The sequence below is a fragment of the Podarcis erhardii genome (genome assembly GCF_964252035.2).
Source record: "Podarcis erhardii genome assembly, chromosome: Z".
NCBI classification, from domain to species: Eukaryota; Metazoa; Chordata; class Lepidosauria; order Squamata; family Lacertidae; genus Podarcis; species Podarcis erhardii.
Window position 1 is genome coordinate 42,652,655 of NC_138504.1, and position 15,735 is coordinate 42,668,389.

Sequence of the window (15,735 nt, forward strand, 5' to 3'; positions counted from 1 at the left end):
CCCCCACCCCTCAACACACACACAAGATAGTGTTCAGCCCTGCAAGCTTGACCAGCTTTGGCCAACTCTTAGCCCTCTGTCCTCTCTTGGTTGCTGCAGCTGGAGTACCAGGATACGACCACTGTCCAGCTCCGTTTCCTGAAGCTTCATAGCAGCCTGGCCACCCAGAAGGTGTCGTATTCCTGCAGACCTCATCCAGATGGGGGCAAGCTGCAGCTGGAAAAAGAAATCAAGTTCCTTACCGACTCCCAAGAGCAGAGTTATGTGGCTGTCCTTGAAGGATGCACAGTAAGTGGAAGGAAATGCATGACTGACATAGGAAGCTGCCTCTGAGTCAAACAAGTATTGTCTACACTGACTGGCAGCAGCTCTTCAGGGTTTCAATCAAGGAATCTCTCCCAGGCATGCCTTGAGATGCCAAGGGTTGAACCTGGGGCCTTCTGCATGCAAGATAGTTGCCCTACCACTGAGCTACACCCCCTTCCCTACAATTTTAATGGAGTGGAACAAGGGTGAAAAACACCATCTATATGTTCACCCTAAAGTATGAGGAATTTCTCCTCATGAATAAGGGGAAAGTCAATAAAGAGGACACTAGGAGGGTCCTTTACTTGGTCAAACAGAAAAGTGGCTGCTTGAGGGAACCTACAGAAGTGGAGTCCACAGGCCTATAAATTAGATGGAGGCATCCCCTCACCTTACCTTTATGCATGCATAAAAATGAGGCCACCTTCTCAGAGGAAAAGCATACCTGCATTATCTGATCTGGGTGCCAGATTCATCAAGAAGAACAGGGTGCCTGCTCTCTATCAGACTCACTCAAGGCTGGGTTTGGCCTGCATAAACATTCTTAACAAATTCCTAATCTGATTTCAGTAAGCTGGTTCTTCTAACAATATCCTTAATGCAGTCTGAGTAAGGGGAATTGGCTGATTCCCCTTACAGTGGCCATGCCCACCTGTCAGAGTTATCTTGCAACAGGTAGGGCAGATACAGATCTGACCTGCCAGCTCGATGGGGAATTATTCACACACATTTCTCAGCCTATCTTCAAAACAATATAGTCTAGCAAGTTGCATGTGTGAAGGTTTTGTGTTGCAAAATGAAAGATTTGGCTCTTGCCTAATAATTCTGCCTTGCATATTTCAGCTGGACAATGAATCTTCTATCATTGACACCATCTTCCATTTCTCCACGGAGGACCTTGCCCTTTTGCCTGTGCGTGACCTAGCTGTGTTTCATAATGGGGATGTCTCTCATCAGTTCGGGTTCACGGTTGGGCCTGTTTGCTTCAGCTAAGATTGACTTTGAACAAATGAATGCATCTTTCCTCTTGTGGAAGTAAAAGAGAGAAAATCTTGTACAGAACAACGTGGCCCTTAAAAGCTACTGTTCCTATTTATGAGTTCTTTGTCTAAAGTTGCATTCCTTCTGAAGGATATTGTTTTACAACTCATTTCTGTATGTAAAAAGGTGTTAATTTAAGTCCCAGTGGAGATGTTATTGAGTTACCTTGAGCATAGCTGTCAACTTTTCCCTTTTCTTGCGAGGAATCCTATTCGGAATAAGGGAATTTCCCTTTTAAAAAGGGAAAGGTTGACAGCTATGACCTTGGGGGAGGCTGCGTAGTCTTTTTTATGGTCTTTATATTTAACAATCACAGAATCCTGGTGCAATTTCTTTCCTCCAGTGTGCAGTGATGGGGAAAAATTGAACCTGTTGATTTTCAACCTGGTCTGTACCTATTAAAATTGTTGTGCCTTTAGAAACATATTAACCCTTAATTACATTTGTAAAATTCAGCCAGTAAATTAATGCAGCTTAGTGGAGCTAAATGCAATCAGCATTAGTCCTATTTTGAAGTGCTGAATTGCACAAATAACCTGTGGTCCCTTTCATGGGGTCAGTCCAAGGTGACTTTGCTGTTGTTTTGTATACCCTGTGTCCCTCTGTTCCCATGAATCTGCAGTGTACTATTCTGAGCGGCATAACACTTAGCATGTTAAATTAGAGGGAAGGAACTTGATCCAACCCACGGGCCAGTTCCATATATCTCCCATAGCCTGAAGGCCAACTCTGATGGGAATGGGGTAGAACTTCACACCGGTCATTCACAGTAATGTCAGCTGACCTGTTTTCCTTTGCCCTCAGTGTTTGAATTCAGTACAGTAGGTTAGTTTCTACATGCACTCGCACACTCCTCTCTATCTCCCATCCAGACAAGCAAGAGGCATTATCAGAGTTCAAGGACACATTTCAGACAGGCAACAAAGACCCAATGAGGGCACCAAACAGGGCTGTGAGGGGCATGGCCTAGGGAGATGCCTGAGGGCCAGATAGAGAGGTCTAGAGGACCACATTTGTCCCCTGTGCGTAAGGTTCCCTGGCCTAGGGAAAGGCCTGGTGGGCCGCATCAGACCATCTGGAGGTTTGCCTTTCTTGGTTTAAAACAACTTGAAAAGTGCAGGATTCCAGAACTTGGTTTGGGGTTTTATTTTATTTCAAGGACTGCAAAACCTCAAGCATGCTTTTCCTCTCTGTGTGAAAAGACACAATTGCAAAAACTGGTCCACCACTGCCTCATTTTGTCCTTGTAAAGCAAAAGCATTCCAGTGTTTCTCCCCCCTCATTTTGGAGAGGAATGAAATGTTAACATCTGACTATGTGCTACTGTGCATTATGAACATCAACAGGCAAATGTAGGAGATCAATCAATTAAGATGCACATCATAAAGGGGATGTATCCAGGGGCTTAGCTAGCTGCTCCAGCACCCAGAGCAGCAGGGGCGGGGCAAGCTGCCCATGTAGTCCGCCTAGCAGACAGAAGCCGCACACTGCTGTTTTGAGCAGTGCAGAGCGCCAAGCCACTGTGTCACTCCCAGGAGAGACGTGTGGCTTGGGCGCACTGCAGGCCAGGCCCTACGGTAAGTGCCTCCCCCCGCGGTGTGCCATTTTGTCATCCCCCTCAAGGATGACACCCGGGGTGGGCTGCACCCCATGCACCCCCCTTCCTATACCCCTGGATGCATCACAAAACAAAACAAAGAGAATGAACTAAATTTGCACTTGCTGATATATGTGGATAGATGCCAATTTAGGAATAATGACTATAATTTAAACAGAAATGCAATATATATTGATCAGTTTTATTACAATCGAGGGGCATTCAAATTTTGTTAAATAAACAGGTAGATTTGGATTTTTGGAACAAGAGAATGCCTTCAAATAAAGAACTGTCTTCCATAAACAAGGAAGGTCCTTTTTTTTCGGGTCCTATGCCCACCCTGTTTAATACAAATTCCAGAGGAATCTGGAACACTAATGATGCAAAATGCCTCATTTTCCACAAGATACCAAAAAAGTTTGTTCGTTTTGTCAGTAACTTAATTTGTAGCCACTAGAGAGCATCACAGAGTCACTGAAGCTCCTTTCTAAGAAGAGGGAAATTATGTTTGAAGATGAGAAGCTGCAGAGAAGGAGGAGTCATTCAGATTGGATTTGTACTGCTTCCTATCAAAATGCTTGTTTTTATGGGTTTTTAATAAACGGGTTTCTAGCTGGGAGAAAATAGCATTTTCTCTCTCCCTCATCCCTGGTCCTCATAACAATGCTTCCAAATAGAAACTAAGTTGGAAATGTTTAATTTTTCTTGGGTAGAAATGGACAGTTGTTTTCTTTTATGTTCAAAAATAGCCTTGCTAGGAAAAGGGTTAAATTGCTAAATTTGATGAGCTTTCTAAGAGGAGCAATGACTCATGGCAGTCCTAAACCTCAGATAGGAGAGTCCAGATAGGAGAGTCCTTTGAGATAAGAAGGAAGGCATTTATTGTCAGGGGAGGAGGGTTATGACTTTGGTCTTGAAGATACTAGCTGACAATGAGAGAGGAGAGGAAGAGAAGTAGAGAACCTTTGGTCTTACAGATGTTGCCATTGGCCATGTTTGCTAGGCTGGTGGGGAGTAGATTTGGTGCACTCTCCCCACTGCTGTGCTGAAGGCCTTTATCCCTTCGAAGAGTTGGTGTGATGTGCTAGTTATTTATGTGCCATCATTGTCTCTTGGCCAAAGGGAAGGGATAAAGAAACCATATATGCCACTCTGATATCCTGGGAGGGAGGACACAACATAAATCCAAGAGAAAGGCTTTGCAGAGGAAGTCTTGCAAGATGCTCTGGTTTGATCCTGCAGTTCGCACCCTGCAAACCACCAAATGGTCCCAACCTTGCCGCTCACCTCTTGCAAAGGGCATCCCAGTCCCAGTTCATTTTGGGGGCAGAGTTGCTTTCCTCTCAAAATGGATTGGAAGATTTCAGTCTAGCAGCCAGGCTACACACCTTTTCACCAAAATCTTGCCTAGACTCCCCAAGGGGTGCTTCTTAACTGTAGCCTCACAACACCACTTCTCCTAGCCCAGGACACAAAGAAAGAGCACAGCAACCCCTCCAGTAACAGTTACACAGATTATAACGTGTTTTTCAATCCGGAAGTGGCTGGGAAGCATGTTTCAACAGGAGGAGGATGCCTCCCAGCCAAGGGCTGGCAGAATCTCTGAGAATGTTTCCCTGCTGTGTTTGCCAAGGAAAGCAGTGGTAAAACAGAGGAAATGGGATACCTTGTGCATACTGCAGTCACACTGCAGGCTGCAGAATCTTGCTCTCTCTCACCTAGGCAGCTCAGGCAGGGGAAAACACTGCATTTACAAAGTCTTGAAGATCATACCCAGGAATGGTTTTCGCAGTTTCTCTCCTCCTTTGCTCCTTGGCTACAATCTCAGTCCACATCAAAGTGGTGGTGGGTGGGTGGTGTAAGGGAGGCAGACTGCTTTCTCTGCATGCCCCCCCCCCCATTTAGAACAGGGATGGGGAGCCTGTAGGCCTCCTTATGTTATCACAGAATTGTGAAGTTGGAAGTGACCATGAGGGTCACCTAGTCCAACCCCCTGAACTCACAACTAGTCCAACCCCCTGAACTTAAGAGTCTCATGCTCTACCAACTGGACCTAGGCCATCCTGGCTCAGACTGATGGGAGTTGGAAGTCCAAGAACATCTGGAGAACCAGAGCTTGGAGAGGAGGTGCAGGATTTCACCTTCCCCCCTCTCTCTCTCCTGTCACTTGGCAGTGGCACCTTCAGCTTGGTCAGTGAACTGGGACAGAAGAGAAGGTCTGGGAGCCTGGAAGAGAATGAGTGCAGGTGTAGGAATCTTCTCTGGCATAGATTGAAATATCAGGTGGGGGAAAGGGGAGGACGGTCTTAAGGATCACTTCTTATTTGAGGTGAGTATTACAGTCTCCTAAGATCCAAAAAGGGCCCCTGCATATGGGTGGTTTTTTCTGCAGGTATGTTCTACATGCCTCCGATGCAGTGATAGTGTGTTAGTAGTGGGCTGTCCCCACAGCATTCTGCTTTATTAGTTGTTCTGAGATGGTTCCACAAGGATGCTTGCCACGTTATTGCTAGCTGGGTGGTGTGCTCTTCCACTCTTCCAAGAAATGAATCCAACAAAGCTGAATGTTGGAAAATTCAGGACAGATTAAAGAGAGTCCTTCACCCAGAATATAGTTGAACTATGGAACTCTGTCCCACAGAAGGTAATGATGGCCACCAATTTAGATGGCTTTAAAAAGAGGATGAGACAAATCTATGGAGGACAGGACTATCAATGGCCACTGGCCGCAATGGCCATGTTCTCCCTCCACTGTCAGAAACGTTGTGCCACTGAATAACAGCTTTTGGGAATCGCAAGTAAGGAGACTGCTGTTTCGTTCCTGCCCAGGCTTCCTATAGACATCTGGCTGACCACTGGGCAAAGAACAGGATGCTGGACTAGACGGGGCATTGGCCTAATCCAGCTGGCTCTTCTTATGTTCTTAAAGGTGGGTCAAAATGCCGCAATGTAACGTGTGGTATGAAATGTGAAGGATTTCAACATGAAGCGATGGGACATGCACAGACTGGAAACAATGCAGAATGCCCAACACTGGAATGTATGCAGGTGCAAGCTGTTGAAAGTGGAATTGCCAGAACTGTCCTGAAACCAGCATGGCATAGTGTCCAGAGTACTGGACCAGGATCAGGACCTCGGAGACCAGGGTTTTGATCCGTACTCAACCATGAAGTTCATGGGGTAACCAGGGGCCAGCCACTCCCTCTCAGCACTTCCTACCATGCATGGTTGTTGGGATTAAATGAGGAGGAGGAGAACCATGCATACTGCTTTGAGCTCCTTGGAGAAAAAGGTGAGATAGAACAAAAATAAACCTATAAAGATAGAACAACAAATCAATAAATCACAAGCACAAATAATCACAACTGCACAATAAAAAGGACATCTGGCAGGGTCCAGAGTCTGAGCAATGCTGCTGATTATTTGCACCAGATACACCTCCCTGACTGTTCTCTGTAAACCTTTATGGTTTGGGAAAAGAGAGAAATTCCAATCTTTAGGATGGGTGCTTGCCCAGGTTTACAGACTGGGCTGTGTGTCTACCAGAGAAGGGAGGAGAGTGTCCTGGTAGATTTGCTCAGGATTTCTGTTCAACTCATTTTCAGTTTTAAAGCTGGCCAGGAAGTCTCAAACTATGTACCTCTGTTTGCACAGGTCTGCTCGGCCTACGCTCTGGTGCCCAATTTAAATGGGAATCTTTAAGAAACGGCTTTGGGGTGGGAGGAAAGAAAGAAGCCAGCACACGAGAGCATTGCCCCCCTCCCTCCCTTTTTCCTGTAAAGCAAACACCTCAATTCAGTTTTTCCACTTCTGCATTCATTTGGCACCTACCCACTAGGCCAACAGGAGGAGGGCTCAGACAGGAGACGCCTCAGCCATGTTCCTTTTGCAAAGTAGGTGCTGGAAGAGGTGTGTTTACGCAAAGAGAGGGAGGGAGGGAGGGAGGGAGGGAGGGAGGGAGGGAGGGAGGGAGGGAGAGCACAGGCCATGGGCCAATAACTCTCCACCTCCCGCCCCCCGCCCCCCAAGTCATCCCTCCCCACTTCTTCGCTTAGGTTGAAGTTCCCACACCTTCCCCTGTTTCTGGATCCTGTCTCTGCAGGACACACCTGGAGATTAGGGCAGGAGGAAGCCTGCACAACTGGGTTTATGAGAACGACTTGGGCAAGGGAACTCTTGCAATCATGGCTGCGGCAAAGGCAGCAGTGCAGGGTGGGGAGATTTGGTTCCAAGAAGAAGCTGCTGCACACCGTGGTGGTAGTGGTAGGAGAGGCAGGGGCCCTTTTCACCCAGAGGGCCACACTCCCTTCTGAGCAACATTCCAAGGTCCACATATCCATGGAAGGCGGGGAAAGTGGCAAAAGCGAGTGTAGCAATGAATGTGAAAGTCAATCCTTCTACAACAGGAAAGTTCCTACAAACACCTATCTGTCTTCCATCCAGGCAAGCAGGAGGCACAATGTGAGTTCAAGGGTGCTTGCCAGTCTGGCAGAAACAAGGATAGTGTGAGGCCAGGCCAGTGATGCGTGTGGCCTGGGGAGAAGGGGACTTTCTGCATGCTAGGCAGATGCTATACCCCTGAGCTACAGCCCTTCGCCTTGCCCATGAACTTGGAGCAAAGCTTGCTCCTGACACACTCAGCAACAAGAAAATTGCAGCTGTAGGAGTTCTGCACAGCCTGGGTGCCAGGAAGTAATGGGGAGGTGCTTTTTTTGGGGGGGGGATATAGAATTGTTCCACTGGGGAGATTTTGCCATTTGTAAGATGGCCTTTACTTCTCAAATGCAAGAACATTTCCCGCCCACCTCAGACAAATGAGGATCTGTAAATAAATGCTGACTCCAAAAGACGGGATTTGATGGCATGTTGTTCCAGCCTCCTGGCTTCTACAAATGGGGGAAGGAATTGCTGGGGCACTGTGACACAGTCCTTTTCCTTGTGAGAAACGAAGCCTTTATAGTGCTTTGGGAACACATTTTTATTTATAAACTTACAAGTTGAGTGGGAAGGGAAGGATCAGGAAAGTATCCAGTCAGACAACAACACTAGTCGTTAAAGCAACATAGTACCTACCTCCCCTGCCAGTGACCCTGTACTTAAGTCGCAAGGAAAGATATATGATAGAACTATAGAGATGTAGAGATTTAAGGGACCCTAGTCCTCCCGCCTGCAATGCAGGAATCTTAGCTAAAGCATCCATGGTAGATGGCCACCCAAACTCAGCTTAAAAATCTCCAAAGAAGGAGAGTCCACAACTTCCTGAGGGAGACGGTTCCAATGTTGAATATCACTTAACGTCAGAAAGTTCTTCCTGATGTTTAGTCAGACTTGAAGCCATTCTCCAGAGCAGGAGAAAACAAGTTTACTCTATCTCCCATGTGACAGCCCTTTAAGATATTGAAAGATGGCTATCATCTCTTCTCTCAGTCTGCTGTTTTCCAGACTAAACATACCCTTGATCATCTTGGTTGCCCTCCTCCGCATGCATTCCAGCCTGTCAATATATTTCATAAATTGAGGTGCACAGAACTGGGCATAGTACTCCAGATGTGGTCTGACCAAGGGGGAATAGGTAAAGGTAAAGGGACCCCTGACCATTAGGTCCAGTCGCAGACGACTCTGGGGTAAATCTTGCTTTACTGGCCGAGGGAGCTGGTGTACAGCTTCTGGATCATGTGGCCAGCATGACTAAGCCGCTCCTGGTGAACCAGAGCAGCGCACGGAAACGCCGTTTACCTTCCCGCCGGAGCGGTACCTATTTATCTACTTGCACTTTGATGTGCTTTCGAACTGCTAGGTGGGCAGGAGCTGGGACCAAGCAACGGAAACTCACCCCATCGCAGGGATTCGAACTGCCAACCTTCTGATCGGCAAGCCCTAGGCTCTGTGGTTTATTACTTCCCTTGATCTGAACACTATACTTCTGTTGATGCATCCTAAAATAGCATTAGCTGTTTGGGCTGCTGCATCACACTGGTGACTCATGCTGAGCTTGTGATCTACTAAGACTCGTAGATCCTTTTCACATGTACTACTGGCAATCCAGGTGTCCCCCGTCTTATCTCAGAACCTGACATTTATTCCTATTTAAATTCATTTTGTAAAGACATATTGATCCTGATTCTGTCTTCTGCAGTATTAGCTACCCCTCCCAGTTTGGTGTCCTCTGCAGATTTGATGAGCATCCCCTCAATACCTTCACCCAAGTCATTTATAAAAATGTTGAACAACTCCAGTCCCAAGACAGAACTCTATAGCACCACATTTGTAACATTTTTCCAGGATGACAAGGAATCATTAGTGAGCACCCTTTTGGTCAGTGAACCAGCTATAAATCCACCTAAGTTTTACCAGCCAAAATTTTATCAGCTTTTCTGCAAGAATATCATGGGGGCTTTGTCAAAAGTCTTATTGAAATCAAGACATACTACATCCACAGCATTTCCCTGATCCACTAAGCTTGTAACTCTAAAAGAAAGGGGGGAAAATAGAGATTTGTCTGGCATTACTTGTTTTTGAGAAATCTATGCTGGATCTCAGTAATCACAGTATTTTTTCCCTAAGTGCTCACAAATTGATTAATTGTCCCCATTGCTGACTACATTCCAGCCACCAATACTCAAGCATTTGGAGTGTGTCCAAAGCTAATAGCCACCAGCTGTCAAGGCTCACTTAAGCAAACAGAGGTATCGGGCAAAACAGACACCGCTGGAAGGTGGAGGACTCTCAGTCATTGAAGGTTTCTAAACAAATGTTGGATGGCCATCTGTCAATGATTCTTTAGCTGTGATTCCCGTGTTGCAGGTGGTTGTACTAGGTGACCCTTACGGTCCCTTCCAACTCCATATTTATATTATTTAAGATTCTATGAAAACATTGTTGGTACAGAAGTACTGTAGCAAGGAGCAGCCTTTTAACCAGGCAATTTGAGGCAGGTTCCAGGTTCCAGCAAGATCTTGCCAGAAATTGCAGCTACTTCTTTTCACTTCTCTGGCAATCTTGTAGGCACCCCACCACTGCCTGAGAAGCACAGAGAAGTAGCAATGGTGGCAGCTTCTTACAAGAGCCCTGTGAGATCTTGCTAGAAGTCAGAAACCACCACACAACCCCAGTAACTGAGGCTATGACAGCAGTGGGGCAGCATCTTCTCATTTCACCTCAGGCACTGAAATGGAATGGGCCACCCCTGCCCGTCACTCAGTGGTAGAGCAAATGCCTGACATGCAGAAGATCCAAGGTTTGATCCCCAGCATCTTCAGGTGGGGCTGAAATCCTGCCTGAAACTCTGGAGAGCTGCTGCCAGTCAATGCAAGCAATACTGAGCTAGCTAGAACAATGGGTCTGACTCAGTATATGGCAGCTTCCTCTGTTCCTAATCACCCTGGAAACCCTGCTGAAGGAAGGAGGAAAGGGTCATATCCTGCTGCTGTCAACAAGGTTTGTATTATCCCAATTTCTGTGACCTGTATACATTATACAAATCAAGTTGATGTGTATATATTATGTTATCATATTTACATAATTCTACCTTTGCTGGTCAAGGGGAAGGTTCAAGACTCTGAGATCCCTGCTTTTGCGTCCAATTCACCAAAGTTCATTTAGCTCTAACCTCCCGTCTTCCTGAATTTCTTGAATTCCCCATTGAAGCCTTAATAGACCCAGAAACTGTAGGCAACTGTTCTCCATTAGAACAGCATGTTTGACTAGATGGGCTATTGGTCATTCTCCAGAGCTCTTCTTCTTCTGGTTGTTTGTGAAAACGCTTTGACTGATGGGACTCACGTCTGATGAAATGTACATAGGATTAATTTGCAGAAGCACAATCTTTTAATCAAGATGATTACATTTGCCATGGCTGTGAACACCCAGTAGGCCAGAGGTTATCCATCATTTCTCAATGCCATTCCCTCCCTCCTAGAATCCCAACATAGGGATATTTACAGAGGGCTTCCTGGGTGAAATTACTTACAGTGTGGGGGAAGCAACGAGTCTGGTGGTACTTGAAATACCATCAAATTACAAGACTATATGGAATTGGCAGAAATGACTGGCAGAATCCGAGACCTGGGAGAAGAGTCGGTGGAAGAGGACTGGAAGAAGTTCAAAGAATATCTCCAAAAACATTGTAAAATGTTTGAATGTTAAAATGATGTTGGATAATATGGCATCAGTGACATAGTAAAAAGAAATATGCAAAAATGTTTTAAGAAAAAAGGGTAAGACCAGAGTAAAATTATGTCGAAACTAAATAAATGATATAAGGGATTAAGTTATAAAGAACATGTGATAAATGGATTTAAAAGGAAAGGAAAACCGAAGACATAATAGGTTGAAATGTATAATATTAAATAAGATTGGAAAGAGGGTAAGGAATTGCTGAATTTGATTGTGTAAAGGGGAGCACAGAAAAGGGAGATGTGAGGAAGTCAGGAAAGAGGGTTATAAAGACAGTAAACAAAAATCTAGATTTTCATTTTTTCTCTGTTTTTTTTGTTCTTTCTTACTACTTTTTCTTTTTTTCGCTTATGCTTTTATTGTGTTTTATTGTTTTTGTTGGATATTTGTTTTACTATGCAAAATCTTAATAAATATTTTATAAAAAAAATAAAATGAAATACCATCAAATTACAAAGGGTAACCATTCTGTGCCCTACTTAGTGTTGTGTTGTTGAGATGATGGACAAGATGCACTTCGATTCCTTCCTAGGAGCACAGTCTACACACCACCAAGCAACGTATTGGCATTTCGGATGGGGGAGAAGTCTGATCAGTGGAAGACCTACATTTTGGGGGCCCTGAAGCTTGAACTGTTATGGGGGCCCCTTCACAATCAGCAGCAAGGGCTGGGGAGCCACTGTTATCTTCTTCAACAGGTTTGTTTGCAACAACCTTTTACATCTGTGATACTGACTTTCAAACTTTGGGATTGTTGAAATATACAGTGGTACCTAAGGTTACATACGCTTCAGGTTACAGACTCTGCTAACCCAGAAATAGTGCTTCAGGTTAAGAACTTTGCTTCAGGATGAGAACAGAAATCGTGCTCCGGTGGCGCAGCAGCAGGAGGCCCCATTAGCTAAAGTAGTGGTTCAGGTTAAGAACAGTTTCAGGTTAAGAACGGACCTCCGGAACGAATTAAGTACTTAACCTGAGGTACCACTGTATACAACAACAAAATCAAAGAATTTTAGTCGTGCAACTCAAATTGGGTCTACTAGACCTAACACGTTTAAGCAATGTGGTTCTGGGGCTCCTCCAGGATTAGGGGCCCGAGGCTTAAACTTCATTAGTTTCATAGTGGATCCACTTCTGCATCTGATTCAATGTACAATGAAAGGCGACCTTCCACAGTTCATGCTTTCCAATACAATATGCAGATCAAATGATGAATATGCTTCAGCAGTTGAACTTTTCTGAATTTTTGTAATGTTGTTCTCCAGTCAAGCAATGTGTACAACCCGCTCTCCCCCCCATCCCAAATTTGTGTGAAGCCTATATAGAAGTGCATGTACTGTATTGGTGAAAAGGACATACAAAAATGTATCCTATAAGAGGAAATTGGTTTGCAAAAAAATATTAGGCAGAATTGCATACAAAAATGTGTGTATTAGAAAAAAAATCATCTTAAAATATTGAGGAATTTGCAGGACTTAAAAAAACAACTTTTAAAAATCACAAACTAATGTGGAAATCTAGAGAACTAAACTGAAGCCTGCAATAATGAGAAGGAAGGAAACTAAAACTGTCACATTGCAGATCACATGCCACGTGTTGATATAGCTCCTTCTAATTTTTTTATTGACGTGTCCAGATTGCTGTAAACCCAACAGAGAGGCTGTGGCATCTTAAAGACTGACAGATTTATTGTGGTATAAGCCAGCACATTGTCAAATAAGACTAATCTTAATTCTGTGGCAGCCTGGCCGTCTGTATGCTTACTGGGAAGCAAGGCCCTCTTGTGCTCACTTCCTCCTAGAGAAATGAGAATGGGATTTTACCTAAAAAGGCCTATCCTGCAAGTGACTGTTTAGATGTTATGTCCCATGCAATCCAATGGGACTCACTTCCAAGGAAATGTATGCAGGATCGCAACCCACCCCACCCCAATCTTTTGCCAGGTTACATAGCCGGATGTTTGCTGTAGAAAAACCACATGTGGTATCCAGCTAAGTTCTACTGAAATCAACAGACCCACCAATTTCATTGGGTCTACTCTGAGTAGGGCTAACATTGGCTACAGCCTTGAGACCAATTCCAGGCATGCTTTCCAGAGTTAGTCACATTCAGCTAAGTGGGATGTGCTTCTGTTAAGCAACAATCCTATGCGTGCTTACTTGGGAGGGAGTCCCATCAATCTCAGGGGAACATACTTGCAAGTAGACATGCCTAGGATCAGGTAAGCAAGCGTAAAGGTAAAGGGACCCCTGACCATTAGGTCCAGTCATGGCCGACTCTGGGGTTGCAGCCCTCATCTCACTTTATTGGCCGAGGGAGCCGGCGTACAGCTTCCGGGTCATGTGGCCAGCGTGACTAAGCCACTTCTGGCAAACCAGAGCAGCGCACAGAAACACCGTTTACCTTCCCGCCGGAGCGGTACCTATTTATCTACTAGCACTTTGACGTGCTTTTGAACTGCTAGGGTGGCAGGAGCAGGGACAGAGCAATGGGAGCTCACCCCGTCGCGGGGATTTGAACCGCTGACATTCTGATCAGCAAGTCCTAGGCTCTGTGGTTTAACCCACAGCGCCACCCTGGAAGTAAATGCTACTGCCCTCAAAGAGACTTTCTTCTGAATGAACATGCACTTTTAAAGCTGTTCAAGTTGATGGCCATGGCGGCCTCTTGTGGAAGTGAGTTCCAAAGTTAATTAACCACTGTGTAAAGAAATGCTTTCCTTCATCTCTCCTCAATCTTCCAATGTTCAGTTTCACTGGACGTCCACAAGTTCTAGTGTTACACAGCAGAAAAACGTCTCCCTATCAACTTTCTCTGCACTGTGCATAATTTTATTATACAACGCCATCATGCCGCATCTTTCCTTTTTCTCTAAACTAAAAAGCACCAAACACAATAACCTTTTTTTATAGGGAACATAGGAAGTTTGCCTTACTGGCCATAAGTTTGGTCTATCCAGCTCAATACTGCCAACACTGACTGGCAACGGCTCTCCAGTCTTAAAAAGGGACCCCTGACCATTAGGTCCAGTCAGCGCTTATCTCACTATTGGCCGAGGGAGCCGGCGTACAGCTTCCGGGTCATGTGGCCAGCATGACTAAGCCACTTCTGGTGAACCAGAGCAGCGCACGGAAACGCAGAGTGGTACCTATTTATCTACTTGCACTGGCGTGCTTTTGAACTGCTAGGTTGGCAGGAGCAGGGACCGAGCAACGGGAGCTCACCCCGTTGCGGGGATTCAAACCGCCAACCTTCTGATCATCTTAATCAACCTCTAATAGTGTCATGCAGTGAGCTGAACTAATTATATAACTAAAAATTAAATACAGTATTAATAATACTAAATAGTGGCAGAGTGCAGGTAGTTTTAAAATCAAATTTAATTGCTGATACAGTAAGCCTGCAGCCAACACACGTTTAACCTGTGCACATTCAGCTTTATGTGCTTGGCAAAAAAAGTTGTTAAAAAATTAAAACGGGAGGGGGGGCAGAATGGGGGCTGACGTCTGGGGGGGGGGAGTCTTTCGCAATCCCACTCGCCATTGCGCCCGATGTGCTTTTGACTGTACTGTATGCAATTTTGGCTTTGGGCACGATCCTCAGAATGTAACCCCATGTAAGTTGCAGTTCTTACTGTATTGATAGTGGCACAGCGGAAATCGGTTCAAAATAAAATTTAAATAAGAATACTATTTAGTTTCATAAATTTGCATAGTGCCGTTCGTCCGATGGCCACACTGTGGTTTACGAATAGTGGCACAATTAAATAGTGGCTGTGGCACAGTGCAGAAAGTTTTTAAATAAAGGTTAAATAATAATAATAGGAGTGGCACACCGGAAACGGCTCTTAAATTTTATTTATTTTTAGTAAACAAAAAAAGAGAAATCAAGACAACCACACCTCTTACACGCACGCACGTACAATTCTTTCTTCTCTCGCCGCCTGCCTGTCTGCAAGGGAGCGCAAGAAATAATAAGCAAGAGGCGGAGAAGAAAGGGGGCGGCGTTGAAGGCAAAAGGCGTGTCCCCGGGAAGGGAGAGCCTGGGAGTTGTAGGCGAGTTGGGCGCGAGGCAAGGCCAGCTGGGACCAAACCGCGTCCGCCTATTCCTCGCTTGCTCATGGAGTGGGTTTCCTGGCGGGGCACGTCTTCGTTTTCCTCTCCTCGCCGCCTTTAGCCGGGGCTTGGCTTTTCTCCAGCCGCTGCTTCTTCCTTATCCTCTTCGTCCTCTCCTTGCGTCTCGATCTCTCCTTCTCCGCCATGGGGGACGTGATCTCGGCACACCTGGACGACAGCAGGCGGCAGTTCATCGCAGGTGAGGCGTCTTGGTTCTCGGCGCGGGCCGGCCGAGCATGTTGTCGGCTGCAAAACAACAACCCCAGGAAGTCTGAATTGATTATTATTATTACTTTCTTGTCGCATCCAATGCTAGCCCTCCTCCGAGTAGGCATATTGGCACGACTAAGGGAACCGTGCCTCTCGTTTTTGACTGGATTCATTCAGAGTAAGGCTAGCATTGGATACATCCGCCGTGTAGCTTGGCGATGGGGAGGGGGAATAAAACCCCCAAAACGAAGGATCAGCTCCATCCGTGTTCTCCTCCGAGTCATAGGAGCC

General features: G+C 45.5%; 3 protein-coding genes across 5 annotated transcripts in view; 2 read left to right on the top strand and 1 right to left on the bottom strand.

The window, feature by feature from the left end:
• Positions 1 to 2,797, top strand: part of LOC309333335 (uncharacterized protein) — a 155,594-nt gene extending 152,797 nt beyond the window's left edge. Inside the window, exons 68-69 of the mRNA XM_081846707.1 lie at positions 100 to 288; positions 1,150 to 2,797. Of these exons, the coding sequence (XP_081702833.1) occupies positions 100 to 288; positions 1,150 to 1,299 (339 nt within the window). The 3' untranslated portion in view covers positions 1,300 to 2,797. The remainder of the gene's footprint in view (positions 1 to 99; positions 289 to 1,149) is intronic.
• SLC31A2 (solute carrier family 31 member 2) overlaps positions 1 to 15,735 on the bottom strand; it is an 833,895-nt gene that overhangs the window by 703,488 nt on the left and 114,672 nt on the right. The window lies entirely within an intron of this gene.
• Positions 15,154 to 15,735, top strand: part of NIBAN2 (niban apoptosis regulator 2) — a 98,524-nt gene continuing 97,942 nt past the window's right edge. The window contains exon 1 of the mRNA XM_081847572.1: positions 15,154 to 15,433. Within this exon, the coding sequence (XP_081703698.1) occupies positions 15,379 to 15,433 (55 nt within the window). The 5' untranslated portion in view covers positions 15,154 to 15,378. The remainder of the gene's footprint in view (positions 15,434 to 15,735) is intronic.